General features: G+C 36.5%; 1 protein-coding gene across 1 annotated transcript; it reads right to left on the bottom strand.

Moving 5' to 3' along the window:
• Window positions 1–773: 773 nt before the first annotated feature.
• Window positions 774–25,538, bottom strand: DYNC2LI1 (dynein cytoplasmic 2 light intermediate chain 1). Its single transcript, XM_036334718.1, has 13 exons — window positions 25,355–25,538; window positions 23,072–23,189; window positions 21,002–21,036; window positions 18,903–18,972; window positions 16,777–16,865; window positions 14,030–14,216; window positions 13,030–13,098; window positions 12,045–12,122; window positions 10,456–10,532; window positions 9,786–9,856; window positions 6,762–6,859; window positions 6,272–6,364; window positions 774–1,477 (listed from the first exon to the last, which is right to left on the bottom strand). The coding sequence occupies exons 1-13, from the start codon at window positions 25,360–25,362 to the stop codon at window positions 1,415–1,417; spliced, it is 1,056 nt and encodes a 351-aa protein (XP_036190611.1). The 5' UTR covers window positions 25,363–25,538; the 3' UTR covers window positions 774–1,414.
• Window positions 25,539–25,872: the final 334 nt, after the last annotated feature.

A 25,872-nucleotide genomic window follows, 5' to 3' on the forward strand; every position in this document is an offset into this window, starting at 1 on the left:
TTGGAGCCATGCTGCAAACCCTGCTCCCCACAGTGCTGGAGCTAGTTTAGGACACCTTATTTCATGACAGTCATCAGGCAGCTTGCTATGTACTCAGATGCCACTCCCCAGCCTTGGTGTTCTTGTGGTTAGTAGGGGTGCTTATTTGAAGCTGGGTGCGTGGCATGGTAGGGTCAACATATTTTACAGTGGAAATGGAAGAACACAGAGTAAAAAAACTTTCCTGATTGGTAACAGCAATTATACTTACTCTAAATTGAACGTGGGTAGCAGGTACATGAACCTATAAGATTGAGGCTTCTTACAAGCTATCCTACCTTGGAAATAATCTTGGTTATTACCAAGTGATCAAGTTTTGGTCTGTTTATTGACAACATCTCCTTAAAACTGCCTGTTCTTCAAAAAGTTATACTTAACGTATGTCAGAATCACTGGAGGTGCTGATTAGAAATGCAGTTTCCTGAGCCCCATTCCAGACTCACTGACTCTGTATTTCTGGTGTGGGGGCTCAGGAACGTGCATTTTAAATAAGTACTATGGGTGCTTTTTGTGCCTCACCATTAGAGTAACATTAGATGCTTGTGAAAGTGAACCCAATTCCCGTTTCCTACCAGCCACAGCTGAGAACTCCTTAGAGAAGGAATGTGTCTAATATGAGCACTTAACCTTATTCATAACTGTTTACATGCTCTTGCTTTCATATTCCTGAAAACACATAAGCACAAACTTATCAATGCTGAACCAAGGATATATTTACTTAACCATGGTAGAGGTAGGTAATAGAAGATTCTTTTTATTTAAGAAAATACTACACATTAGTTATACAATTTTTTCCCCTTTTCAAAGATAAATATCCTGGGGTGGCACTAATACAAGAAATGCACTTTTCCTTTAGCAAATTATACATCTTAACTTCCTTTTTAAAAAAATTGTTTAAAGTATTACATGTCTTTCCTCATTTATTACACAACAGCTAGTTTATTAATTAGCTATTATTAATATTACTAAAGACCTGGTGCACGAATTCATGCATGGGTAGGGTCCTTTAGCCTGGCCAGCAATCAGGTAATTGGGACCATCTCACCCAGTCCCGATCAGGGCCAATGGGAGCTGGCTGGCTAGGGAGGGACCACAGGAGGGATCCAGGGCGTGTCTGGCTCTCTTGCCCAGTCACCATCGGCCGGGCCCTAGTAACAAGCTAACCTACCGGTTGGAGCATCTGCCCTCTGGTGGTCAGTGTGCTTCATAGCAACTGGTCAAGCAGTCAACCAATCAGTTGGACACTTAGTAGATTATACTCTTATTATATAGGATTTATTAACACAAGAATGAATTCATTAATGAGCTAATATCAATAAAATAATCTTACTTGTACCAGTATTTGGGAAATAAATACACTGTAGCTGAGTTAGGTTCAAGAATCCAGCTCAATTTGTTTCCAAGACTTGGAAGAACTTTTTTTGTACTGTTCCAGTTCCTAAAACAAAAATATACATTATAGTACTTTAACAATCAACTTTAACAATTAAAGTAGGCATCTTAAACTCCCTTAGCAGTTTTTGATATAACAATGTATCCTTTACAGCTTTATCATTCTCAAAATTTCTTGACAATTATTTTGTAAATGATTATACTTAGTATTTACTTACTAGAATGTAGCCTTTGGAGTTTCTGGGTAGCGTAAGCAGCACTTAGAGATGAATTTAATAAAGTTTCAGACAAAATTATATTCTATATAGTACATAAGTTCATTCAATTAATAAAATAAAGTATTTGTCATATATTAAGTATTGAAAAGTGACCTTATTTTTAATTGTTCGCTATTCAACTCTTGTTAAAACCTGCTTGAAGTTAGCTAAGTATCAATATTTAAAATGTATAGATCTTTTAACCCATAATTCTGCCTTAAGAAATTTATCCTATAGGATAGTATAGAAGAGCTCAAGGACATAAGCAGAAAGATAGTCACTGCACTGTGTATATTGACACAAATTGGAAACAGATTAGAGGAAACCTTGGGAGCAGCGGTCGCCAACCAGTGTCCACAGACCACTGGTGGTCCCATGAGGTCCAAAAGGTTGTTGACCGCTGGTTAAGATGATCTCCCAGTAAAGACTGATTAACACACCAGCACTCACTCACACGTGGCTTTACAGCCAGCCAGCAAAAAGGACGGCAGTCAACATGTGAAAACAGCAAGTAGATGGAGAGAGAGCAGAACACTTCCATTTTCCATTACATATACTTGTATATCTTTGGATTTTTTTTCATAATGAGTATATGTTACTCTTTTTAAAATTGCATTTTTCAATTATAGTTTTCATTCAATATTATTTTGTTTTTGGTTTCAGGTGTACAGTGTAGTGGTTAGATAATCATATCCTATATGAAGTGATTCCCCCAATGTTTCCAGTACCCACCTGGCACTATACATAGTTATTACAATACTAGAGGCCTGGTGCATGATTCATGTACCAGTGGGGTCCCTGGGCCTAGCCTGCAGGATCAGGCCAAAACCGGCTCTCTGACGTCCCCCGAGGGGTCCCAGATTGCGAGAGGGCATAGGCCAGGCCAAGGGACACCACTGGTGCACGATCAGGGCCAGGGAGGGACGCAGGAGGTTGGCCAACTGGGGAGGGACCGTGGGAGGGCTCCAGGGTGTGCCCGGCCTGCCTCGCTCAGTCCCCATCGGCTGGACCCCAGCAGTAAGCTAATCTACCAGTGGAAGCGTCTGCCCCCTGGTGGTCAGTGCTCGTCAGAGTAAGTGGTTGAGTGGCCTTAGCATATCATTAGCATATTATGCTTTGATTGGTTGAATGGATGACCAGATGACCAGACACTTAGCATATTAGGTTTTTACTATATAAGATTATTGACTAAATTCCATTTGCTGTACTTTACAACTTGAGACTATTTTGTAACTATTACAATTCACAAAATAAAGATAAATTTAGCGAGAGTGGAAATCCTGAGTGAGACCATCAACATGCAAAAGAGACCATCTCCAGGAATGCCTTCTCCTAGCCTCTTGCCTGTTGCTCAATGTCTAACTATACAGAGTAAAATATTATTTCAGATAAGCAAAAAGTGGTTACCCTGCAAGATAAGGCAATCACTGCCCTTTGACTAACATAATTAAAGTTCATAGTTGCTATAAATGGAAAAATCCTATTCTCATTTTCAGAAAAATTGCAGACTGCCTCATTCATAGCTATAGTCTAAGTCATTAAAATTTAAATGTTCCAAGTTTTAAAACTGTATAAGACTTTGGAAGAAGTTTTATACTAATAACTCCAAAGTAGTCTTTATAGCATGCTTTATTTTTTCTAATGAAGTTAATTCAGTTCACCAGTTATCTACCACTTATGGTTTCAAAGATTGTTAACTCATAAAATAAGCCACAACAATTACTGGGCATCGCTTTGGGATTCTTTGCTAGTAGTATGTCCCTGCTGTAGTCAGCAAACTTGGAAGAATAGGCTGGTCATACAGCCCATGCCAGAGGGAGGATAAAGAATAACTAACTAGTATGACACAGAACTCACCATGTCCACTGGGCCCTTCAGTACTGCTATCATGTGAACTCAAAATAATGTGATAATAGTTTAAAGGCATAGCCAGAAAGAGGGTTTTCTTTACACTGCAATTCTTTTTAAAAAATATTTTAAAATTGATTTTTAGAGAGGAAGGGAGAAAGAAAGAGAGAGAAACATTGATGTGAGAGAGAAACATCCCGCACGCCCCTCACTGGGTATCAAACATAAAACAAGGCATGTGCCCTGACGGGAATGGAACCGGCACCCTTTTGATGCACGGGACCATGTCCAACCAACCAAGCTACACCAGCCAGGGCTAGTCCCTGCTTCCAAAAATTGACTTGCTTATAATCAGTAGGCCTATATTTTAAACACACACCCACACTGATACATGTTTAGGGAGAATACAGAATTTAGTGAGGTAGCAGTGAGGTCCAAGAGTTGAGTGAAGACTGACATAGGCATTATAGGACTGCTTTCCAGTTCCACTAAAAATTCTTATGGTTTTAGGTCAGTTAGAGAAGATGGATTTGACTGTGAAAACTCATGATACTCAGAAATACCCTAGCCCTTTAACAATACTTATGTATATAAATGTAATAAAAGGTCATTATGCACTATAAACAAATACTCTTATCAACAATGGCAGTTAGTCATTGACTTCTAGGTAAATATTAATTCAGGGATGACTTCCAACTAATCTCTATAGCCAAGATATACACATAATAGGAGTTACTCAAGGTCATTTTACTTTTCTTACAACATGCCCCTCACTTTTTGAAATTGAGGTATAATTGACATACAACAATATAGACATTTTAGGTGTACAACATAATGATTCAATATTTGTATATATTGTGAGGTGATCACCATTATAAGTCAACATTTGTCAACAAATAGTTATAGAATTTTTTTCTTGTGATGAGAACTTTTAAGCTCAACTCTCTTAGCAACTTTCCAATATGCAACACAATATTATTAACTATACTCGCAAGCTGTATGTTGCCATGATTTATTTTATAACTGGAAGTTTGTACTTTTTTACTCTCTTCACTCCTTTGGTCTATCACCTACCCCTCCTCTGGCAACCACCAGTCTGTTCTCTGTTATCTACAAGCTTGGTTTTTTGTTGCTGTTGCTTAGATTCCACATATAAGTCAGATCATATGGTAGTTGTCTTTCTCTGTCTGACATATACCCTCAAGATACATCCATGTTGTCATAAATGGCAATATTTCCTTCTTTTTTATGGCTGAGTAATATTCGTGTGTGTGTGTGTGTGTGTGTGTGTGTGTGTGTGTGTGTGTGTGTCTTTATCCATTCATCTGTCAATGAATACTTAAGTTGTTTCCATGTCTTGGTTATTGTATAGTGCTGCAGTGAACATGGGGGGGTACATATATCTTTTTGAATTAGTGTCACAATGTCAAGGAGCTTACTGTCTATGTTGTTTCTAGGAGTTTTATAGTTCCAGGTCTTATAGTCAAGGCTTTAGTCTATTTTAAGTTGACTTTTCTGTATGGTGTAAGATAGTGATCCAGTTTCATTCCTTTGCATGTGGCTATCCAATTTCCCCAAGATTATTTATTGAAGAGATTGTCTTTTCTCCCATTGTATATTCTTGGCTCCTCTGTCATAAATTAATTTACATATATGCATGGGTTTATTTGTTCCATCGATCTATGTGCCTGTCTTTATGTCAATACCATACTGTTTTCATTATTAAATCTTCCTAATATAGTTAAAATCAGGAAGCATGGTGACTCCAGCTGTGTTCTTTTTCAAGATTGCTTTAGCTATTCTGGGTCTTTGTAGTTCCATATAAATTTTAGTACTGTTTGATCTATTTCTGTGAAACATGCCATTGGAATTTTGATAGGGATTGTAACATGCCTCTTACTTGCTATAGCTACACTCCCTCTAAATACTCATGACATACTTTCAAAAGTCTTCTGGACTGTAGCTAAGTTCAATGTATTGCTTAATGCTGAGAAGAATACCCAGTGGATGGTTGTGTTCAGGTTATACTTGAGACAATGCCTAAGTTACACAGCTCTACAAATCCCTCCCGAGAGGTTGTCAGGACATTCAATTTACAGTGTTTACTATACATAAGCTTACTTATTATACAAGGTCAGATTCCACACACTGTCTCATTTTATCAAACCAAACGGCGATCTGGGAAAATATAAGTATTGGGCCATGATAAATTTACCCAGTTTTGCATCCTCACATCAGATTTGTATACAATAAACAGTGCTATCTTGGCACATGTGGAATGCAGTCCCCACTTTGAACCACTTTCCTGAGAGATCCTGGATTTTGTCAGTTATGTTTGTGTGCTTTCAGATGAGGCAGTAGTTAATTATTCTGGTACAAGAAAGTATAGGTATGTCTGAATGTCCTAATAAAAAACAAGCTCTTTTAAATAATCTCACAAACAAAAGAATATTCTAAAAGCATTTCCCAGCAGCAAAGTAAGAATCACTAGCCATCATAAACTGAAAAATCCAAAAAGGATATGTAAACATGGTTATCTCTGGGTGGTAGAGTGATAGGTGATTTTTAATTCCTTCTTGATTCATATCAGACTTTTAACTTTTCTATAGTGAAGATTTACTATTACATAATTATAAAGTAAAAAAACCATTAAGTAAGTAAATTGAGAAGAATGTATAGAAGTCTACAGGTATTTTTGTGATAATTCAAAATGAAATAAGTGTTTTGGGTAATACCTGATCCTTCTGAATTCTCATTTCATCAACTTCACTTTCAGCATACTGGGGGTCTTTTGCAGGGTCCTTGATATCTTTTAGTGTGTCGATACTCTGAAATTACAATACTTCAAATCATTTCATGCCCATAACCCCACACCATCTGACTCACAATCCACGTCCTTTCCTCAGCCAGCCATGTAGGCTATGATCTTTTATCATCACCACTGAGGGCCAAATTCCACCAGGTCCTTTTTCCTTCTTCTCCTTTCAGATGATTGTGTCTCCCTTGTCTAATAGCCAGAGAGCTGTTTCAAAGTGGAGCAAGAACTGTGTCATAACCCACCTTTTAACCCCACAGTGTCTCACATACAATGGATTTTAAGCGACTGTTTAATTTCTGAGCATGAGAGTTGAAAACAAAGTTGTCATAATAAACCCATTGGACATTTCCCAGTAACCACTGAATAGTGGTAAGAATTCCTGCTTTAAAAGAACCAGAAATAGGTACCTTTGGTGGAAAGAGCTTTTCATACACTTTTTTCCACAACTCCATTGGCGAACGGGCATGAAACTTCCCAATGTCATTATCAGGAACAGGAGGAGACCCTGAAATTGGAAGGTTTGCTCCAATGACTGCATTGATTAAAACATTCAAACTCTATCAGTAAAACTGATGACACTAAAAACAGTATAAATCTTAGATCATTCGTGTCCATCTTCCTATTACAGTCACAATTAAAATTTACCCCAACCCAGTGTAGCAAGCCAGGTTCCCGTTCTAGAAGAAGAGGAGACAATAATGAGTAAACTGTAATTCTCTTTCCCTACCCTTCAATTGCTGCTCAGCAAAAATATAAGATAGATATTATCACGTGCATGTGAATTTGCGAGAAAACAAATACTCTTATGTGTTGCTGGTTAGAGGGAAAATTGGAACAGCTGATTTGGAGGGTAATTTGGCGCTGCTAAATACCATTAAAGTACTAAAAAAGGTCATTCCCTATTAATAAGCAATTCTAGTTTTTGGTGTTTACCCTAAAACATCTGCATACATGTATTAAGGATTTCACACTACAGCATCATTTATATTAATGAAAAACTGGCCACTACCAAAATGTCCATCCATAGAAAAAGTGTAAACTAAATTACTGTGTAATACGATCCAGCAGTCAAAATACCAAACAAATCTACATATAGCATAATATTGAAAAACCATTAAGGCATATTGAGTGAAAGAGACACATTTCAAAATGATATAGAATAATACCATTAAATTAAAACATATTTTTATACCACATACTCATATATAGAAAGTGGTCTGGAAAGATACAGACCAAACTTGATCCTTTTATGTTATATTTTAATGTTTTATAAGGAGAAGGCCTTTATGTATTGCTTGCATAATTTAATTTGGAAATTCAAAAAAATTTTGGGACACTTTTTCATACTTTTCAATCTAAAATCTGAAATTTTTTCATTATGTTTCAGCATCTATGTTGTTCACTAAAATTGTAATCACACTCACCTCCTTCCCAACCTCTCTCCTCCTACCTCTTCACCCACAGTCTTGTCCCTAACCTCTGATATTTATTAATCTTTCCTCCATTTGTAAAATTCTCTCATTCTAAAAATTTTATATAGAGTCATAGTGTATGTAGCCTTTTTTGATTGTCTCTTATCATTCAGTATAACTCCATGGGGATACATCCAAATTCTGTGTATCAATAGTTTGTTCCTTTTTATTGCTGAGTAGTATTCTATGGTATAAATGTACCACAGTTTGCTTATTCACTCACCTGTTGAATGACATCTGGGTAGCTTCTAGTTTTGGGCTATTACCAATAAAGCTGCTATGAACATTCTTGTACAGATTTTATGTGAATGCAAGTTTTCATTTCTCTAGGATAAATGCCTAGTAGTGCAATTTCTAGGTCATATGGTAGCTGCATGCTTAGTTTTATAAGAAGCTGTCAAACTGTTTTCAAGACTGGCTGTACCATTTTACATCACCACCAGCAATGTATAAGTAATCCAGTTTCTTAACATCCTTGTCAGCATTTGGTGTTGTCACTATTTTTTATTTTAGCGATTCTGATAGTGTGAAGTGATATCTCATTGTGGTTTCAATTTGAATTTCTGTAGTAATTAATTATATTAAACTTTATTTGCCATTCATATATCCTCTTTAGTGAAATGTCTGCTCATGACTTTTACCTATCTTCTAATTGGATTGTTTGTTTTTACTGTTAAGTTCTTTATATATTCTAGATACTAGTCATTTGTTGGTATGTGGTTTGAAAATGTTTTCTCCCAGACTGTAACATGCCTTTTCATTCTTTTGAAACGAGCAAAAGTTTTTAATTTTGATGAGGTCCAAGCTACATGATTTTTAAATTCAGTAGTTCTCAACCTTTTTCTGACTTCCAATTACTCACATGGGCAAAAGATTCCCATCAGCATTATCTATCAGTACACAAAGTGATTTTTACTGTGATTGAAATTAACTTGAAACTAATGATAATTATAAAAATAAAAAAATCATTCTCTATAATCACTCATTAACCATCTCTAGTCCTTTCACTGCAATTCAATCTATAATCTCATTACAAAGATATCTACATTTAAAGTCAAGTTAACTTTAGCTTGTAAGAGTAATGGAGAATAGGAAATAAAATATTGCTCACTAGAGTTTAAAACCAAACTATGACAGTCCTAGAGTATAAAGAGCTGTTAGGCCCAAACATCTTTTATTATAAGAATATAAGTAGCTTGACTTCATAAACTTGTAAAATTACTTTTGCTTCATGAGCCTAGGGCAGGGGTGGGCAAACTTTTTGACTAGAGGGCCACAATGGGTTCTTAAACTGGACCGGAGGGCCGGAACAAAAGCATGGATGGAGTGTTTGTGTGAACTAATATAAATTCAAAGTAAACATCATTACATAAAAGGGTACGGTCTTTTTTTTTTTTTTTTAGTTTTATTCATTTCAAACGGGCCGGATCCGGCCCGCGGGCCGTAGTTTGCCCACGGCTGGCTTAGGGCATCTATAAGTTTAGGAAACACATCCCAGTAGATGAGGCCAGCTATTTTCATAATGAAAAATTAAGGGATACTTAATTAATACTGTATTCCTTTTTATTTATTCTATCCCTTGAATCTCTAATTTTCACCATTGCCCATAATATGTAGTTTTGAATTTCCTGACCACTCTATGTTCTTGTTTTTTTCTAAATCCAAGGAGTTACAATTTAAAATCACCTAGAAATCAGTAAGGGAAAGGAAATAGATGCAAACTTTTTAGTGGAATAGAGATCAGAAGCCGGTCTCTCATGTGGCAACATCCCTTTCATCACAAATATGTCAATGTGATGTACTGCATCAATACTGTGTATACAAGTAAATAATAAGAAATTACAGCAATGATAATGAAACCAGAAATGCTGGTACGCTGGAGATGAAGGGAACATAGAGTAGGATAAAATCAATAAGCAATTAAAAAAATGATTGAACAAATTTAATAAGTTCACCAACCTATATTACTTAAAGAATCCAAGCCAGCTGTGATAAACAGTGGTTTATTCTGATCCACACATATTGATTTGCTACATGGATAAGAAGAAAAAAGAATCTAATTTAGTTTAGCAATCGAATATCCTACCACACTCTACTGTAAATACAAGAAGCAAGTTTTATATCTAGCCACTGGTGAAAGCACTGCCCAAATGAGTGAGTGAATATTTGTGTAAGTGATTTAACATAGAGCATTAATGAAGGTTTTACAGGAGAAAAAAAGTGACAGACACAAATTACCTTAAATCAAAACCAAGAAAAGTAGCATGGTTAAGAAAATTATGTACAAATATTGTTTATTTCATTTATAATCAATTCAGAAAGTGATAATAGAAGGAATGCCACTAAAATGAGAGAAAAGAAGTAAAAGAAATCAGAGAAGGAAGTATAATAATATCATTTTATTCTAGTATCAAACTAAGTATTCTCTAACATTTTAATTGTAAATCTGAGAAATATTTAAAGAACAGAAGAAGCAAAAGGTAATATAAAATTATCTTCCCAAGAACAGATATCTGGCGCACTTTCTGGGTCAAGAAACAAAAGACTGGTGAGAACAACAGTCAGATGAAACAATATTGGCCAAAAATAATAAAATAAAAAGAAATAAAAAAACGTATTTTAACAGTACCTTTTGCCAATACCAAATGCTAACTGATTGATAACTCCACGTATTTTTAGTAATAGAGCTTCTGATTTACTTGTAAACTAAAAAAAAAAAAAAAAAATCAGGAGGATAAATTTTATACTCTGCTTTCAAATCACAGAAACAGGTAACATAAATATGGCTTTGAACAAGTACAGATTGCAGAGCGAATTGCTATTTATTTGCCCAACAAATACTTATGAATAGACAGAAAAAAAAACAAAGAAAAAAAAAGAAATGTGGATAAATTCATTTTAATGACTCTTCAAACTTCATGAGTACATAATATTGAAAGAACTCGAGTTTATGCACTAAACATTTTAGCTACTCCCATGTATGGGTCATAGTTACTGCTAAAATGCAATCTGGGTGGTTAAAAAACAGGAGGTATACATCACAAATAACATTTCCGTCTAAGGACATATTACTGCTTTCAAAGTAGTTAACAAGGGAGCTCTGTAGCTCTAATAATAATAATCAGTCTAATAATACTGATACTCACTAAAACAATTTTTTAACTTCTCTTTTGAATTGTCTTTGGAGGTTGCAAAATAAGCAACTGAATATTCTCAGTGGCGGTATGGTGACTAGGGTGACATAACCAGAACATTTTAGACACTGAAAGTGAGTGGGTAGTGTTAATAATTAAGCTGAGATATCAGGTAAAAACCAGGACATATGGTTACCCTACAAATCTTTTAAGTCTAAATTTGATTTTTTAAAATACCAAAAGTCACTAAGCCAAAATCATAATGACTAAGATGTATGAAAGTGGGAAAAATAACCTTGAACAAATGTGTTCTTTTTTAAACTTTTTAAAAAATGCTGTTTGTTGCAGAGGTTAAAAAAAATGAACTTGGGAGTCCTGCTGGGTGTGTTTATATCTCAGGGAAATCACTGACTAGATGTATGATCTTGGACAAGTCATTTAATCTCACTTAAGCCTCAGTCTCCTCTATGGTAAAATGGACAAAAACAGTACCTTTTTCATAGGGTTGGGAGGAAAAGAGGGAATAATGTGAAATGCTTAGCACAGGGCCTGGAACAAAGTATTGCTCAAGAAATATTGGTTATTATAATTATTATCATCATTATCTATTTGATGTCCTTCAATGCAATAAAATATTAAAGCATTTTTATTTTAAAAGATACTTTCTACCCCTATCCCCCATTTGTATGATCTCTTTTTTCTTCTTAATCAAAGCGCTCAGAGGGACCTGGAGACAACATGGTCTAGCCCTTTTCTTTTAAGAGAATATAGATTTTAATTCTTAAGGGAAATGAATGAATGAATGAATGAATGAATAAATAAATAAATAAATAAATTGTCTCTTTAAGATTGGGGTTTATAGATATAAGCAATTCAGATCTTTTGCACCAAAGAAATGTCAGGCCATCTAGAAGTATGTTCTATGGCTACATTATAAAACGAACATTTTGGGGCAATGGGAAAGGAAAGGAGGGGATGATGTGCATTAGTAAAAGCATTAGTCTTCATGACTGTGCATGAAGTTGCTAACCCTTCCAAATTTGGTACTGTCCATTCAAGCCCAAAGGATAGAAAATGTACGAACCATTAATGATGCTCCATAATAATGTGCAACAAATCGAAGTGTCTTGCATATTACCTTTCTCTTCTCAGAGTCAAAATCCTAAAGAAATATGTTATTAAAATGAAAAATGAGTTGAGAGAACTAAATGTCTGCAGCATGAAGATATAGATTATTCAATGCAGATATACAGTATTTCTTAGTTGTTTGTTTATTTTTTGAACACACCCTCAGGAGTAGGATTCCATTACCTTGGTATTTGTTTCTATAGAGAGCGGAACAATAGCTGCAGCCTTCTAGAGCTACAGCTGTCAGATCTTCCCTTGTTTAAACACTTAGCTCAACAGAATTCAGAAATCAGCACACATTTCATAGTGTGGAATACCCTAAGGATTCTCTGACAAGCAAAGATAAGAAGAAACCAATTTTCTACTTTCTTCAATTTAAAAGTAGGGAAGTAAGTCCTATCCCTTGGTGACTAGGTTCAAGATTCAGTTTCTAAATCTTCTACCTTATCCCCATTCCACTGTATTTGTTGTTCTTTACCTATTTTTGCTTTCCCAACGATATCCTCTTTTCTAAAATCTTTAAGATGTGTGACTCCTTGACCTCTCCCTCTGAGAGATACTTTCATGTTTCATTATTACTTTTTTTAGAAAATGTTTTTTAATATTTTATCACAGAATCCTATTTTTTCCCAATATCACAGTGCTACAAATGAAGTTGATCCTGGTGCTTATCAAAATATACAAGACAATCGATGTTTTATATAAAACCACTTTATATGTTAACTTGTTCCCAACCTCCCACACTTTTTTTTTTCTTTTTTGGCCTGATTAAAAAAACCTGTTACAAATATTTATAACATCTTCTATTAGATGAACATTCTTATAAAATGAAAAAGGGAATCTTATGAACAGACCATGCAAATCATTATTACTTTGGTTCCTCTCCCATAAAGCATAGACATGTATGTATAACAAACTCAACTAGAAGTAGAAGAGCTTACCTGAAAAATATCATATTTACTTCCAATTATGACCAGAGGTATTGGAAATGGGTCAATTAATTCACGATCCTGTTAGCAAACATATTTCATTGATTTACTATAATTACTATTGTATATTCAGCAATTTCTATTTACTTCCAAAAAGATACCATTTTCAGTCTCTTCATAGATGTTGACCATGCTTGCTTGACATTTAAGGTTGTTCCAATAATTAACCTTCACTTAATAAACTGTATTTCTCAAGTATAAAACTATAAACAGCAATTCCCTAAATTACTAAAAGATTTATTCTTTTTGTGTGCTCTGCCCTTTTATTTTCTTATGTAACATGTCATCTTCCTTTTCGTTTCTTACTATTTTGTGTTAACTGTTTGTTGCAGTAGCATTTATACTGCATACATGGGAACCATAAGCTATCAGTTTTGTTGGATATTACCTATGTAAAACACATTCATGAAAACTCTGGGCAATGTAAAATCCTGCTTTTAGCTTTGTAGAAGATGAAATTCATGACTGTATTTAAAGAACTTGTGTTGTCACCATTGCAACTTTATAATGTAATTACTTGTCAGATGATAAATGTACTGACTCTGTGACACTGAAGGAATGTAAAATATAGAGCGACAGTGAAGGCTGTTTAAATTCTAACCCTTGCTCAAATTTGTAGCTTCCTTTAGTTTCTTGTCAGGTGATATTTGTACAGTTTGGTTTATAATATTCATTTTATAAAATCAATATCAAATTACTACTTAAAACTATTTCTTTAGATTGGTGTAATATGCCATAACAGTCACAGAAGATGTCTAAGAAGACATAAAAAATCTTTTCCCTTGAAACGTTCTTACTGAGGTTTTATAAAATTGCTATAATTTTCCAGTGAGCAGGTTCATCTATATCAAATGAATCTTAAGTCATGCATAAAAACTAAAGAAGCTGTTGTGATGTTCTCTGTAACTGTGTATGGGCTAAGGTTCCAAGAATAACCCCAGCTGCAACTCACTGGATGGTCCTTCTGCATGTTACTCCGTATCTTCTGTCTCATTTCAGAAGCTGCTGTAGAATTTGTCTTTCCCAGTTTCATTATCACTTTATCTACATGGCTTTTTGTGGCTTGCAACAGATTTTCCATGGTGGGCCAAAGGTCATTAGGCTTTGAAAGATCCAAAACAAGAACAATAGAAAATGTCCTAAAGAAATAAAAAAATATTTTTAAAAAGACTCAAAATAATTACCACTGTGAAACCCTACTATACTGAAAGTTATTATCTAAGAATAAGATAGATTAGGAAAGAAAAACACATAGCAATTTTCTAAGACAAAAAAAACAACCCCACAATAAAACAGCACCAAAGTTATAGCTTTACTTATTTGAGTGCTTTTTTTCAGTGATATGTAAGTGTTATAACCATTAGTGGCACTGGAATTTTTGTTTGAACTAATATAATTTGGTTCAAATAATTTGCAAGTAATTGGGTCCAACAATGCATGTTTAGATCCAATTTTACTATGTGTTCCAACGAAGGGAAACTAAAATAATAATAACAGCAGCACAACAGGTAAAGGAGAAGAAAACAGGTTTACTGGTGGACCTTGTTTTAAGCAAAAGAGAAATGAATTGTTCAATTTTTCGAAGATTAAAATTTGTGTTTCCAATGCATTAGAAATACTTGTGTTACTTTTATCTTCATAGCAAATGAGAGCTAAAAATGTTAAAACAAAGCAAAAACAACCCAACCTCTTAAAACAGTGAATCAGGCCACAGGAGATGCTCTATTACAATTTATCTAAAGTCTGTGGAAACGTTCAATGTATCTGTAATTATTTTATGAGCAGTCACTTTAAAGACAAACAATTCTAATAGCAGTTGGAAATATTATTTTCTCCAGTTGCTGGGCTGTGTCCAACAAAAGGAAATTATGTGTCAAATTAATTCCAGTCACAAAATACTCTGAGATTTGCAAGTACATGAGGAGCGAAATGTTTTCCATGAATTCTTTAACGACTCAGCAACCTACTTTGGACCCAGGCCTTATGGCTCCCCTTCTCTGTGTTCATAACCTTGACCCCCTCCTCTCTCTTAAAGCAGGCCCAGCTGCTGTGGGGTTCCAGGGAAAGGAAGAGCAAGAACTCACAAGGTCGGGTATTAAAGAAGCTGTGGAAAGATTTGGCTTCCTACAGAAATCAGATTTTCCAAAAGCCCAGTGGGCCCAAACCCTGTTAGGCCTAGAAATGGCAAGTGAGGTAATGTAACAAGGTAACTCGACAGTCAGGGTCAGAACTGGAGCCCCATGAGAGCCCAACTCCTTTCAGCCTCAGGCCACACTACTGGCAGCTCAGGCTCCTTTGGCTCCTCCCACCCTCACCCGCTCTTCTCCACTCTACTACCCTGCACAGCTACCCTAATCCCAGGCAGCTTCATTTTCTCTGTTAAAGGAGGACAAATGGAAAACTAGGTAGCAGTAAAAGTCCATGCTCCTGAAGAGTAATGTCACGGGGAAAGGGTGGTTATAAGTGAGAAAGCAAAATCTAACTGTGCATATAAAACATCTAAAATCTGTACAAATTATATTTACAAACACTGGAAACACTGAAAGAAATACCTTGACATGTTAACAGTGATTATTCTTTTATGTGACTATGGGTGCTCCTTCTTTGTACCTGTCAGTATTTTTCCCAGTTTTCTATATGAGCATACACTAAAATTATATATTTTTAAAAGCAAAAAAATCACTGGACAAATAAAGCCCACATTACCTAGAATAGCTATGGAAAAACAACTGTCCTGTTAATAAGAAATAATTCTGTACCCTAAATATGTTAGTGGCTGACATAGAATAAATATCAGGTCCTTTGTATTTGGTCCATGTATCAAGAAACCATTTGTGTTAAACCCTGACAAAAGTAAGATATTTCAAAGTTTTTGTTTTCCTTGGCTAAGATGGTTCCCATGAACATTGTGAGAAATGTCACAATTTTCCACATCTGATTTGGCCAATATGTGGGAGGCACTGTCAGGAAAACCAAAGAATTTGAGGTTTTCCCCAAAGTTCTATTTCTTTAAGATTGCAAGTAGAGAGACATTCTCCCTCCTCTAACTCATCGTTTTCCCTTTGCCGAAGCATCAACAGTATTAATTCGCATTAAACTCAAAGGCAGGTGTAATATCCAGCCAAAGGAAAAAACTCAGGGCGGAGCTAGCTCACACTGGGATGCGTACTGGAAAGAATTAAGCTTTTCACATTCATTTCTGCAAAGTGAATTCATTGCCCGACTATTATTTGACATATTTTTGTTTGCAGGCTTGCAAAACATGTTATGAGGTGGAATGCCAGCTCTCATTTCAGCAAAGGCCAGAGCCTTAGTTCTTTTTAACTCTCTTTGATGCATTACAGTTTAAGCCAGCCGTGGGCAGTTTGAAATGAATAAAACTAAAAAAAAAAAAAAAAAAAAAAAAAAAGACCGTACCCTTTTATGCAATGATGTTTCCTTTGAATTTATATTAGTTCACACAAACACTCCATCCATGCTTTTGTTCCAGCCCTCTGGTCCAGTTTAAGAACCCATTGTGGCCCTCGAGTCAAAAAGTTTGCCCACCCCTGGTTTAAGCACATAGAAAGGAAGTGAGCATAAGCCTTCAGCAACATAAAACTGTCCCCCAAAATTCTGATTCACAAAAGCCTACTCATTCCCATGGACACAACTGACTGGGTGCTTACTAACTACTGTTCCTAGAGCTGGCTCATTTACCTTAAGGCGTCACTTGTGATTGGTATGCTGATTAAGTCCAATAAAGAGGTTCCTCCACCTAGTTCCCAAAAGTGAGCAATATCTTTTGGCTGAAAAAAAAAACAGGTGTTTTTTCTTCAAAGTAATTTTTTTGAATTTGAAATACTTATATTTCATTAGTACCAGTTAGTAATAATTATGGATACAAAATACTATAGTCCTCCATCAACCTTTTCTTGGCAGTTAAAACTTTTCTCTTTCTCTATCCCATCCCTCAAAATGCATCAAAACATCTACTCCAAAGAATAAAGATGAAGCATTAAGAACATATATGTATACATAAATGCCCTAATTCTAATAATTCTTTAATAGAAGACATAAACAGTACCCTAATTCTGTAAATAGCACATGTAGCAGACACTTACTCAAAAGTGATATAAAAATAAGTAGTTGAAAACGTTTGGTATTATCTTTTTGGAAACAGTTATGATTCTACATAGAAATAAAATCGCTGAATAAGAAAACATCCTGATTTAGGGATGGAGAGGCTCACAAAATCAATTAGACATACAGGTAGGGCATGGGGAAATGGGACAGACAGATGGCAGTCCCTGATGCAGACCAGGGTTACCTGAGCAAGGATCTGTGCCTGATGCCCCTGGGGAATCTGACAGGCAGGCTCTCACTGGCAATAAACAGCTGCTTCCCTGTTTATAGGACTCTTCAATATGAGGGGATGAAAGGGCGAGGCAGCTCGGAATCAAGACCATGACAAGCTCCCTAGACGGCTAGCCAATGACATCTCCGCTTCCGCCCTGACGCGGAGTCGCCATCAGGACACCACACTGTGAGGAGCTGACAAAGGGCTTCCATGTAGAACTCTCAGGGAACATTACATTCAGAAAGACATGAATCTTCTAGAATGAATATGGACAAGCTCACTTGACAGCACAAAGTTTAGAGGAAAAAAATAGGTGAAAAAAGCATCACATGAGCTTTTAATGTATCTACTAACCATGAACTTGGAAGAGACAGATGGTCATTAAAGCAAGTTTTAGATGAATATATGTATTTGACAAATCACCATCTCATAATCACTAAAGTTGTTTTTGCTGTTGATATCTGGATTATTAATGCCTGTGGGGGAAGTAATTTTGTCATTGGGGAATGTCAACTGATTTACAGTTTGATGAAAGGATGTTTTTAGAGCTCTCCTCAAAAGTTAAGATTATGAAAGTTGTCTCAGAGTTTCCATTTCTAAGTTTATCACTCATGTCAAAGTTCATGTGAGTAACAAAAATAAAGTTCTCCTGTATCTCAATATCTTGTTTTTTCTTTTCTTTTTAATTTCACAGTTTTAATAACCAACTCTCATTGCTGAATTCAGGAAGAAGCATCAGGCAGTTTTAACTCTTTACACACTGTCTAATCATCAGAATCTGGACTAAGTCAATCTATAAAAATTTGCCTGTGCTACAGAAGTGGGACCATCTATTCTAGATTGTTCTTCCATACAGCTAACTTTATTTAAGAAATGGCCTCTTTTCATGTGAGGACTCCAGAAGAGAATTCGATTTAGGCTTTTTAAAGAAAACCTCACAAATGCTATAAATTCCCCCTCTACACTGAATAATTTCTAACTTTCCTTTGAAGAGACATTAAAACAAGTGAAAATAGGATTTTAAACAATTAGGGCCTGCAGTCTAAAATAGTTTTACCAACCTCAGGGTATATTTTCTAATAATTTGCTTTTTGAGCAGTATATTTTCATAAATATTCCACAGGTCAAACATATTTTTAGAAGATTTTTTGGGGAGACACAGAAGGTAACTCACATATTCTCATTTGAAAGAAGAAAAAGTCACATTAATACAATTAATAAATTATACCCCCAAACCATACAATAAAGTTACAAAGGAACCTTATAATAGCATTTGAAGACATAACAAATGAGAAGGCCAAAATATTTTCAGTTTGGGTTAGCTTCATATCTGCTGAGTTGCATTTGAAGTTTAAAAGTACATAGCCATGAAGTGTACTGCCTGATATATTTACTGATTGTAGATAAGATGGAAAATGTAAAACAAAGTCAGCATCATTACTTCTCTGTCTGTGGGCATAGCAATATCACTTAAAAAGACACTCACTGTGTTATGCCCTTTAGCTTTTCTTCCATATGTATATTCCAAAGCTAAGGTTGGTTTTGGTGGCTCATCCCTGTACAATAAAGACAGACAGTATTACCATTATTTTCTTATGCTATCATCTTACCCGATAAATTTTTGCTTCCTCTTAAAACTTTAATCTACTAGTGGAGAAGTTACCTTGTATAATAGCATTGAGGTAAAAATGATTTTAAAATTATATAAAAAATCAATAAGCCTTCAAAACACCATCCTGATGGATTTTAGTGGCAGCTGCAGAGGTGAGTACCAGTGCCTGCGTGACCTGGTAGCCCAGCAGAGAGGCAGTGGGGCTGGCAGTGCTGATGGCTGTTAGGGCACAGGCTCTCCGCATCCAGGCCAGGTGGAAAGCACTGACATCAGGGTCATGCTCAGCCTTGCTATGGGGAGCGGGGAACCTAATGACCATCAATTTAGTGAAGACATCAGTGGAGACTTAAATACAGTTCTCTACCTTAAATCACAGCTCAAATGCGGGCATCATTTATCTACCAAGAGCTACCAACAAATGACATTAGTGACTCCTAAACATCGACAAATGATTTGAAAAATATTAAAATCACCTTATAAATTATTTACACTACAGCTTACATTGCTTGGTAAGCAGTCTTATGGTTTATTTATTTATTTGTTTGTTTTACTCTAGTAGCAAGACATAACATAAGTTGATGATCTTAACCATTTTTAAGTGCACAGTTCAGTAATGTTAAGTATATTCACATTGTTATGCAACCACACTTCTGAACTTTTTCATCTTACAAAACTGAAACTTCAAACTCATTAACAATTCCCAATTTTCTCCTCCCTCCAGCCTCTGGTAAGCTTCTTTGTTTCTATAAATGACTAGATACCTCATATAAGTGGAATCATACAGTATTTTTTTTTGTGACCAGCATATTTCATTCAGCATATGTCTTCAAGGTTCATCCATGTTGTAGGACTTCGTTCCTTTTTAATGCTGAGTAATATTAGTATTTAACTATTTTAAATTTGGAGGATAAAAATAATTTTTAATTTGCGATTTATACATGTATGCTTATTGAATATTTTGTATATCACTCCTGTACTTTTTTCATTTATATATATGGAATATTTGGTTCTATTTCCTGTAAGATAAGAATTTCCTTTATGAAACAAAACGCTGCTTTTAAGACAAAATTTTAAAACTCTGATATTTAACCTACAATTTGAAGAACTGTTCTTTTTCTAAGTAGACTATCAAGGAACCCAAATTCGTAATTTTCGGTTCAATTTAGATGTTGTCCTAAGCTGATGTTGTGCTGGATGACGTATCTGTAATGAGAAACACACCTGCCCTGAAAAGAGCCATGGCTCCTGGGGATGGAAGGATGGAGTAGGTATCACTGTGGATGGTTCTTCTAAGAAACAATTCTGCTGACGAGGAATTACACGAAGCCAACATTCTATTATTTGTATTACTTAATAATATTTTGCAAATGAATGTTTCTTTAATGTGACCTTAAGACCAGATTCCATCTCTCTCGCTGTTTTTGGAGAAGTTATAAGAAAGGCATTGAAATAAAGGGAACAGAGAAATATCCCCCAAATTGGCTGGAGGCGTTCCTTATCAACTTCCCACAATATCTAGCCATTATAATCCTAAATCTTAATCTGATGCCAGTATAGAAGGTTAAAACGTACAGAAAACAAATGGTAAAATGTACAGTTTGAGGACCAACATTCTGCTTCAAAATTCTATCAATGAGTAATTTAAAGATTATGACTAACATTCAAATAATCATGGACTAGATAGAATAAAAACAATTAAAATACCACAGTAGTACAGCCAAAAAGAAAGTAAGTGTAGGCTGTGTAGTCATGTTAATTTCTCCATGAATAGGGAAGTCCAATATTAATGCTGTATAATTTTTTTAGTTACTGTTGGTTTTATTTTTTAAAGAAGGTCTTAAAGACCATACTAAGCGTTCACTAAGAATTATTCTGTTTGTACCTCAAAATTGTTCTCCTTCCATATGTCTTTTAGTATCTAACTTGCCTTATGCAAGCAAAAAATGTAGTCTAAATGTTAACATAACACTTACCTGTCAAGAGATCTTAGAATAATAGTAGTCTTGCCCTAGAAATTTAAAAGAGCAATACTGTGTTAATGTCATCCATATGTAAAATTTTACTATTGTTCATAGTTGTGGCCCAAAATAGCTTTTTAATTACTTGAATGATAAATTACCTGGAAACTAGAAACTTTCAGAATTGTTCCCAAGTTTGATAAGTGGAAAAAGTTAACTGTCAACTTTCCATCACAGTGTAGTAACTACACTGCTATTATTATAATTATAAAGCCCCTTGGATGACAAATACTAGCAAATCATACCTCACTTTAGTGGTCAACTTGTCAGCTGCCTTAAGTTTTCTTTTTACTCATCAATGCTAATTACTGGTTAAGCTGATGATTAGTGTCTTCTAAAATGTTTGAATTCTAATTGTTGAAGTGGAAATAAAGAAAAAAGATAACATGCAAATAAAGGACATGTTGCAAATATGTTCAAAGTAAGCAATCCAGATACATGGTTAGAGTATTTTTTTGTTTTATTTCTAAAGGATTTCTATTTTTTTAGGACCACATACATAAATTATTTTAATATAATTAAAAATACTAACAGACTGTAAAAAAGGGCCCAATCTAATAAAGTTAAGGACAAAACCAATAGCATAAATGAAAGACTTACAGATCTCAAGCTCAACCTTAGTGAATAGGGTTGTGTGATTACTAAATTTTTTTCTTTATTTTTTTCCATCACCATTTAAATTTTTTTTTTTTAATATATTTTATTGATTTTTTACAGAGAGGAAGGGAGAGAGATAGAGAGAGTTAGAAATATCAATGAGAGAGAAACATCGATCAGCTGCCTCCTCCACATCTCCCATTGGGGATGTGCCCGCAACCCAGGTACATGCCCTTGACCGGAATCGAACCTGGGACCTTTCAGTCCGCAGGCCGACGCTCTATCTACTGAGCCAAACCGGTTTTGGCCATTTAAATTTTTTTATACAATAAAGCCAAAGCTCAGCATCTGGGAAAAGAGAAGCTTGCAGACCTGCCCTTGTCTATTTTAATGAAACAAAACCTCAAAATTTCTGTTCCATCCTGAGAATTACACATTAGGATAATTCTAGTTAAGATTTACTGAGATCGTGACAGATAGAGAATCCATGACTGACATAGAGTCCATGACACAGAAGACACGGCTGAAAGAAATGAAGATAAAGCTGAAACAGATGCTCGGGGAGACAGGATAGTTGCCATTAACTATTTGATGAGCCATTTTATAATATTTGAAAATTTAGCAAATAGAAAAGGAATTCGATTTATTCCCATAGTTTTACGGGTCAGAATTAGGACCAAGGGGTGGAAGTTACAAACGGAAGTTTTCTAATAACTAGGAGTTAACAAAAACCGAAACAGGCTACAGTTTTGGAAGAGAACTCCCCCACTGCTGGAGATGTTCAAACTCTAAAACCACTGTTTGCAATAGCCCTTAACCTTTTCGGGAGGTGCTAGAATGCTGGGATATTCTAATTTCCCAGAAAAATGCACAAATGCACAATCACACAATTTTGCATACATTTCTAGGGAATTCACTGATCCCAAGAAGTATCTCTACGGTCCCCAGGGTTAAGAATCCCTATTGTAGAAAACTAGAAATATCTCCAAGTTTCCTTCAACTTCTGTGACCCCAGTAAGTGAAGGTTAACCATATCATACTTATATGGTTCATGTTTATATTATCTATATGCTTATGTCCGTTGTACAAGTGGTCATCAGGTTAGCATTTATGGTGCCTTTGCTCAAATTGGGAAGAGATGGCTCCTCTGGGCAGTCTAATTAGAGACAAGTGCCCCTTCCTCCAAGCTGCTGTGGCCCACCTCAGGGACACCAACGACAAGTGTTCAGGCCGGATGTGAGTACCCACTCACCCATAAGCAGGACACCCTCAGATGGGGCATAACCAGCTCCAACGTAACCAGCAGGCCAGAGACTCATTAGATGGCTCAAGAGTTGAAGTATCCACATTTTTATCAACGTATTAATACAAATTTTACCGCTAGTTGTTAAAACATCACAATACTTGGAAAAAATTAGGAAAAATTACCCCATTTTTACTGCCAATGAAGAAAACGGATTTTTCTCCAATTTCAGCTCCATCACCTTCACTTCCGTTACTTTCCCGTTTTTCCACTTCAGCTTTTGCAATTTCCCAGAGCGTTTCACTAAATGAGAGGCAGGAAAACAAAATTCAGAGGAACAAGAAGGCTCCTTTCCATTATTTATTTCAAGCTCAGAGCACTTTTATTTCAGTCAAATTTATAAAACGAATCAACATTATTTCCTGGAGGACAATAAACTGGTAAAACTGCTGACTGAGGATTAGTCATTTTCCTTGTACTGGTTCATCAGAGAAAGCTGACCATGATACGCAGAGCCTTTCACCCCAGACTTTGAGGGTTTCTAATTCTGGGGCTCCAGGCGAGGCTGAAAGCTGTATGTGTGAGCTTCTCAGGCACATACGAATATCCAACTTTGGGAAAGATATAACTTGAAAAACAGCATCTGGGCAAATGGGGGAAGGTGTAAAACCAGTGTACCAAATGATCTCTGCTCCCTCAACTATTCCTATTTTTAAAATTATATTTTTAACTCAGGATTCCCTTATTTTTAAAAAAAAATATATATTTTATTGATTTTTTTTTTTTTTTTTTTTTTTTTTTTTTTTTTTTTTTTTTTTTTTTTACAGAGAGGAAGGGAGAGGGAGAGTTAGAAACATCGATGAGAGAGAAACATCGATCAGCTGCCTCCCGCATGCCCCTCACTGTGGACCGAGCCCGCAACCCAGGCATGTGCCCTTGGCCGGAATGGAACCTGGGACCCTTCAGTCCGCAGGCCGATGCTCTATCCACTGAGCCAAACCGGCCAGGGCAGGATTCCCTTATGTCTAATACAGAAAATATAAAGAAAAAAATCACCCAAAATCACATTTTGAAAATCATTTTCATTCATATCTCTACACACACATATAATTTTACACAAATATGATTACATCATTTTTTAAATTAAAGCTTAATGTGAAAAATGGAGTATTGAACTAAAAAGAATGAGCGAGATCTGATGTGTTGTATGCCTGAATCTGCTACTTTCTACATATGCCAACTTGGGCAAATTAAGCCAACTTCTCTGGATCCTTCGTTCCTTTATTAGTTCAGCAAATATTTATTGGGCACCTAATACTTGCAGGTTTCTGTGCCTGTCCCCTGTTTCTTCATCTCTAAAATGCGAATAAAAAAGCATACCAACCTGATAAGATTGTCATGATTGATTATTAAAATGCATCATTTAGTTTAGGGCTTGGCCGACATATAATTATTAAGAGCTTATAATAATTGCTATTCAAAAAAAAATGTTATTCAAGAACCAAGGATGCAGAAAGGAGCTAAAGCAGGTGTCCCTAAATGTTTGCACTAAAATTCACATTCATTCCACAGGTGAGCCCCCTGGAACTCAGTCCAGGCCTGTCTGCTCTTTACTTACATGCCATTCTCTCAAAGCGTGATTATCTGCTTTCCAACTTCCCAACGAGAGGAGAGAAGGAGGCGCTGCCACCAGTCTTGCCGCTGGTGGAAAGTTGTAACTATAGCCAGAACTTTAAAATCGTAACCCATGGTACGGTTACTGGGAAACTGACGATTTCTCACACAAGATTCATAGCCTCCTCAGAGATCACACTGCCAACCCACAAGGTGAGAAAACCCCATTCACGCTGCTCTGTGATGGACTCCAGGAACCCCGTCTCCTCCACGTCCTTACACATTGTTCAGAGAAGGTTTAGGGGTGGCCTTGGGAACAGGGACTTAAAACTGGCACCACAGAACTGAAGAGCTACAATGTACTTGACAGGTCATCCCTATCCCCTCCGCTCCCTCCCCTCGCTTTTAAGCACGATCCTACACTTAGTGCTGCCGCAGGTCCCACCCCCCCCCCCCCCCCCCCCGTTTACTGTTGTCGTGAACCCCTGCACCAGGAGGGGGTCCCGAAGGAAGTGGCTTTGTGAACCCCTGCTCCTAGGCATTCCATTCCCTGTCCTGCAAGAAACTTTTATTGAGTAAGTGCATGGTTGGAGTTGAATGTTTCCAAATCTCTTCCTTTCTACCTGGGGAACTTTCGGCAGAATCCACACGCGCAAGGGCAGTTCCCACGGGTCTCTGACCACCCAGGCACGGGTTGCAAGCAGGACACACCTACAATTTTCTCCCACTATCGGATTCCGCGTGGGCTCCCCTCCCAAAATACACCCCCAGCGGCCTCTCCCTCCCCACCCCTTCCACGCTAGGGTGGGAAAGAGGGGAGCGTAAGCCTGGCGCGAGCAGGGATGCGGGGATACCTGGGCATAGTGGCTCTGCAGCCCCAGGGTCCGAGCTCCGCGTGGGGCCCAGCTTAGAAATTAGACCGCAAACTCCGAGGTGGGCCCGGGCAAGCAGGCTCTTCGGTTGCCATGGGAGCGACGTCACAGGCTGGGTTGCGTGCAGAAGAAGGGCTTTATGGGAAATGTAGTTCTCAGTGTTCTTTTTCAAGTCTCAAGCTCAGCCGCATCTCCCAGAATTTGCAAGAACGAAGTGACACGCGGTAACAAACTCTTTGATCTAAAAGTTCTCGGCTGCAAGTGTTCTTTCATTAAAAAAATTCTATTGAGTACCGAATATATGCCAGGATTCTCTATTCTCTTTCTCTCTCTCTCTCTCTCTCTCTCTCTCTCTCTCTCTCTCTCCCTGTCTTCCAGGTAGCTTTCTCTTGCCAATAGCAGTAATTTGGGAATGGAGAGTGAAGCAATCTCCCGAGCTATTTTCTAGTGATTTACTAGCGGCAAAGAATATTATGATTTTGTATTTCCCAACTTTCTGC

The sequence above is a fragment of the Myotis myotis genome, unplaced genomic scaffold (genome assembly GCF_014108235.1).
Source record: "Myotis myotis isolate mMyoMyo1 unplaced genomic scaffold, mMyoMyo1.p scaffold_m19_p_14, whole genome shotgun sequence".
NCBI lineage: Eukaryota > Metazoa > Chordata > Mammalia > Chiroptera > Vespertilionidae > Myotis > Myotis myotis.

Coding starts and splice junctions, on each gene's coding strand:
- DYNC2LI1 (XM_036334718.1), bottom strand. Junction 14,217..16,776: donor ATCACAAGTGACGCCTTAAG/GTAAATGAGCCA, acceptor TTATTTCTTTAG/GACATTTTCTATTGTTCTTG. Junction 13,099..14,029: donor ACATGCAGAAGGACCATCCA/GTGAGTTGCAGC, acceptor GTTTGCTAACAG/GATCGTGAATTAATTGACCC.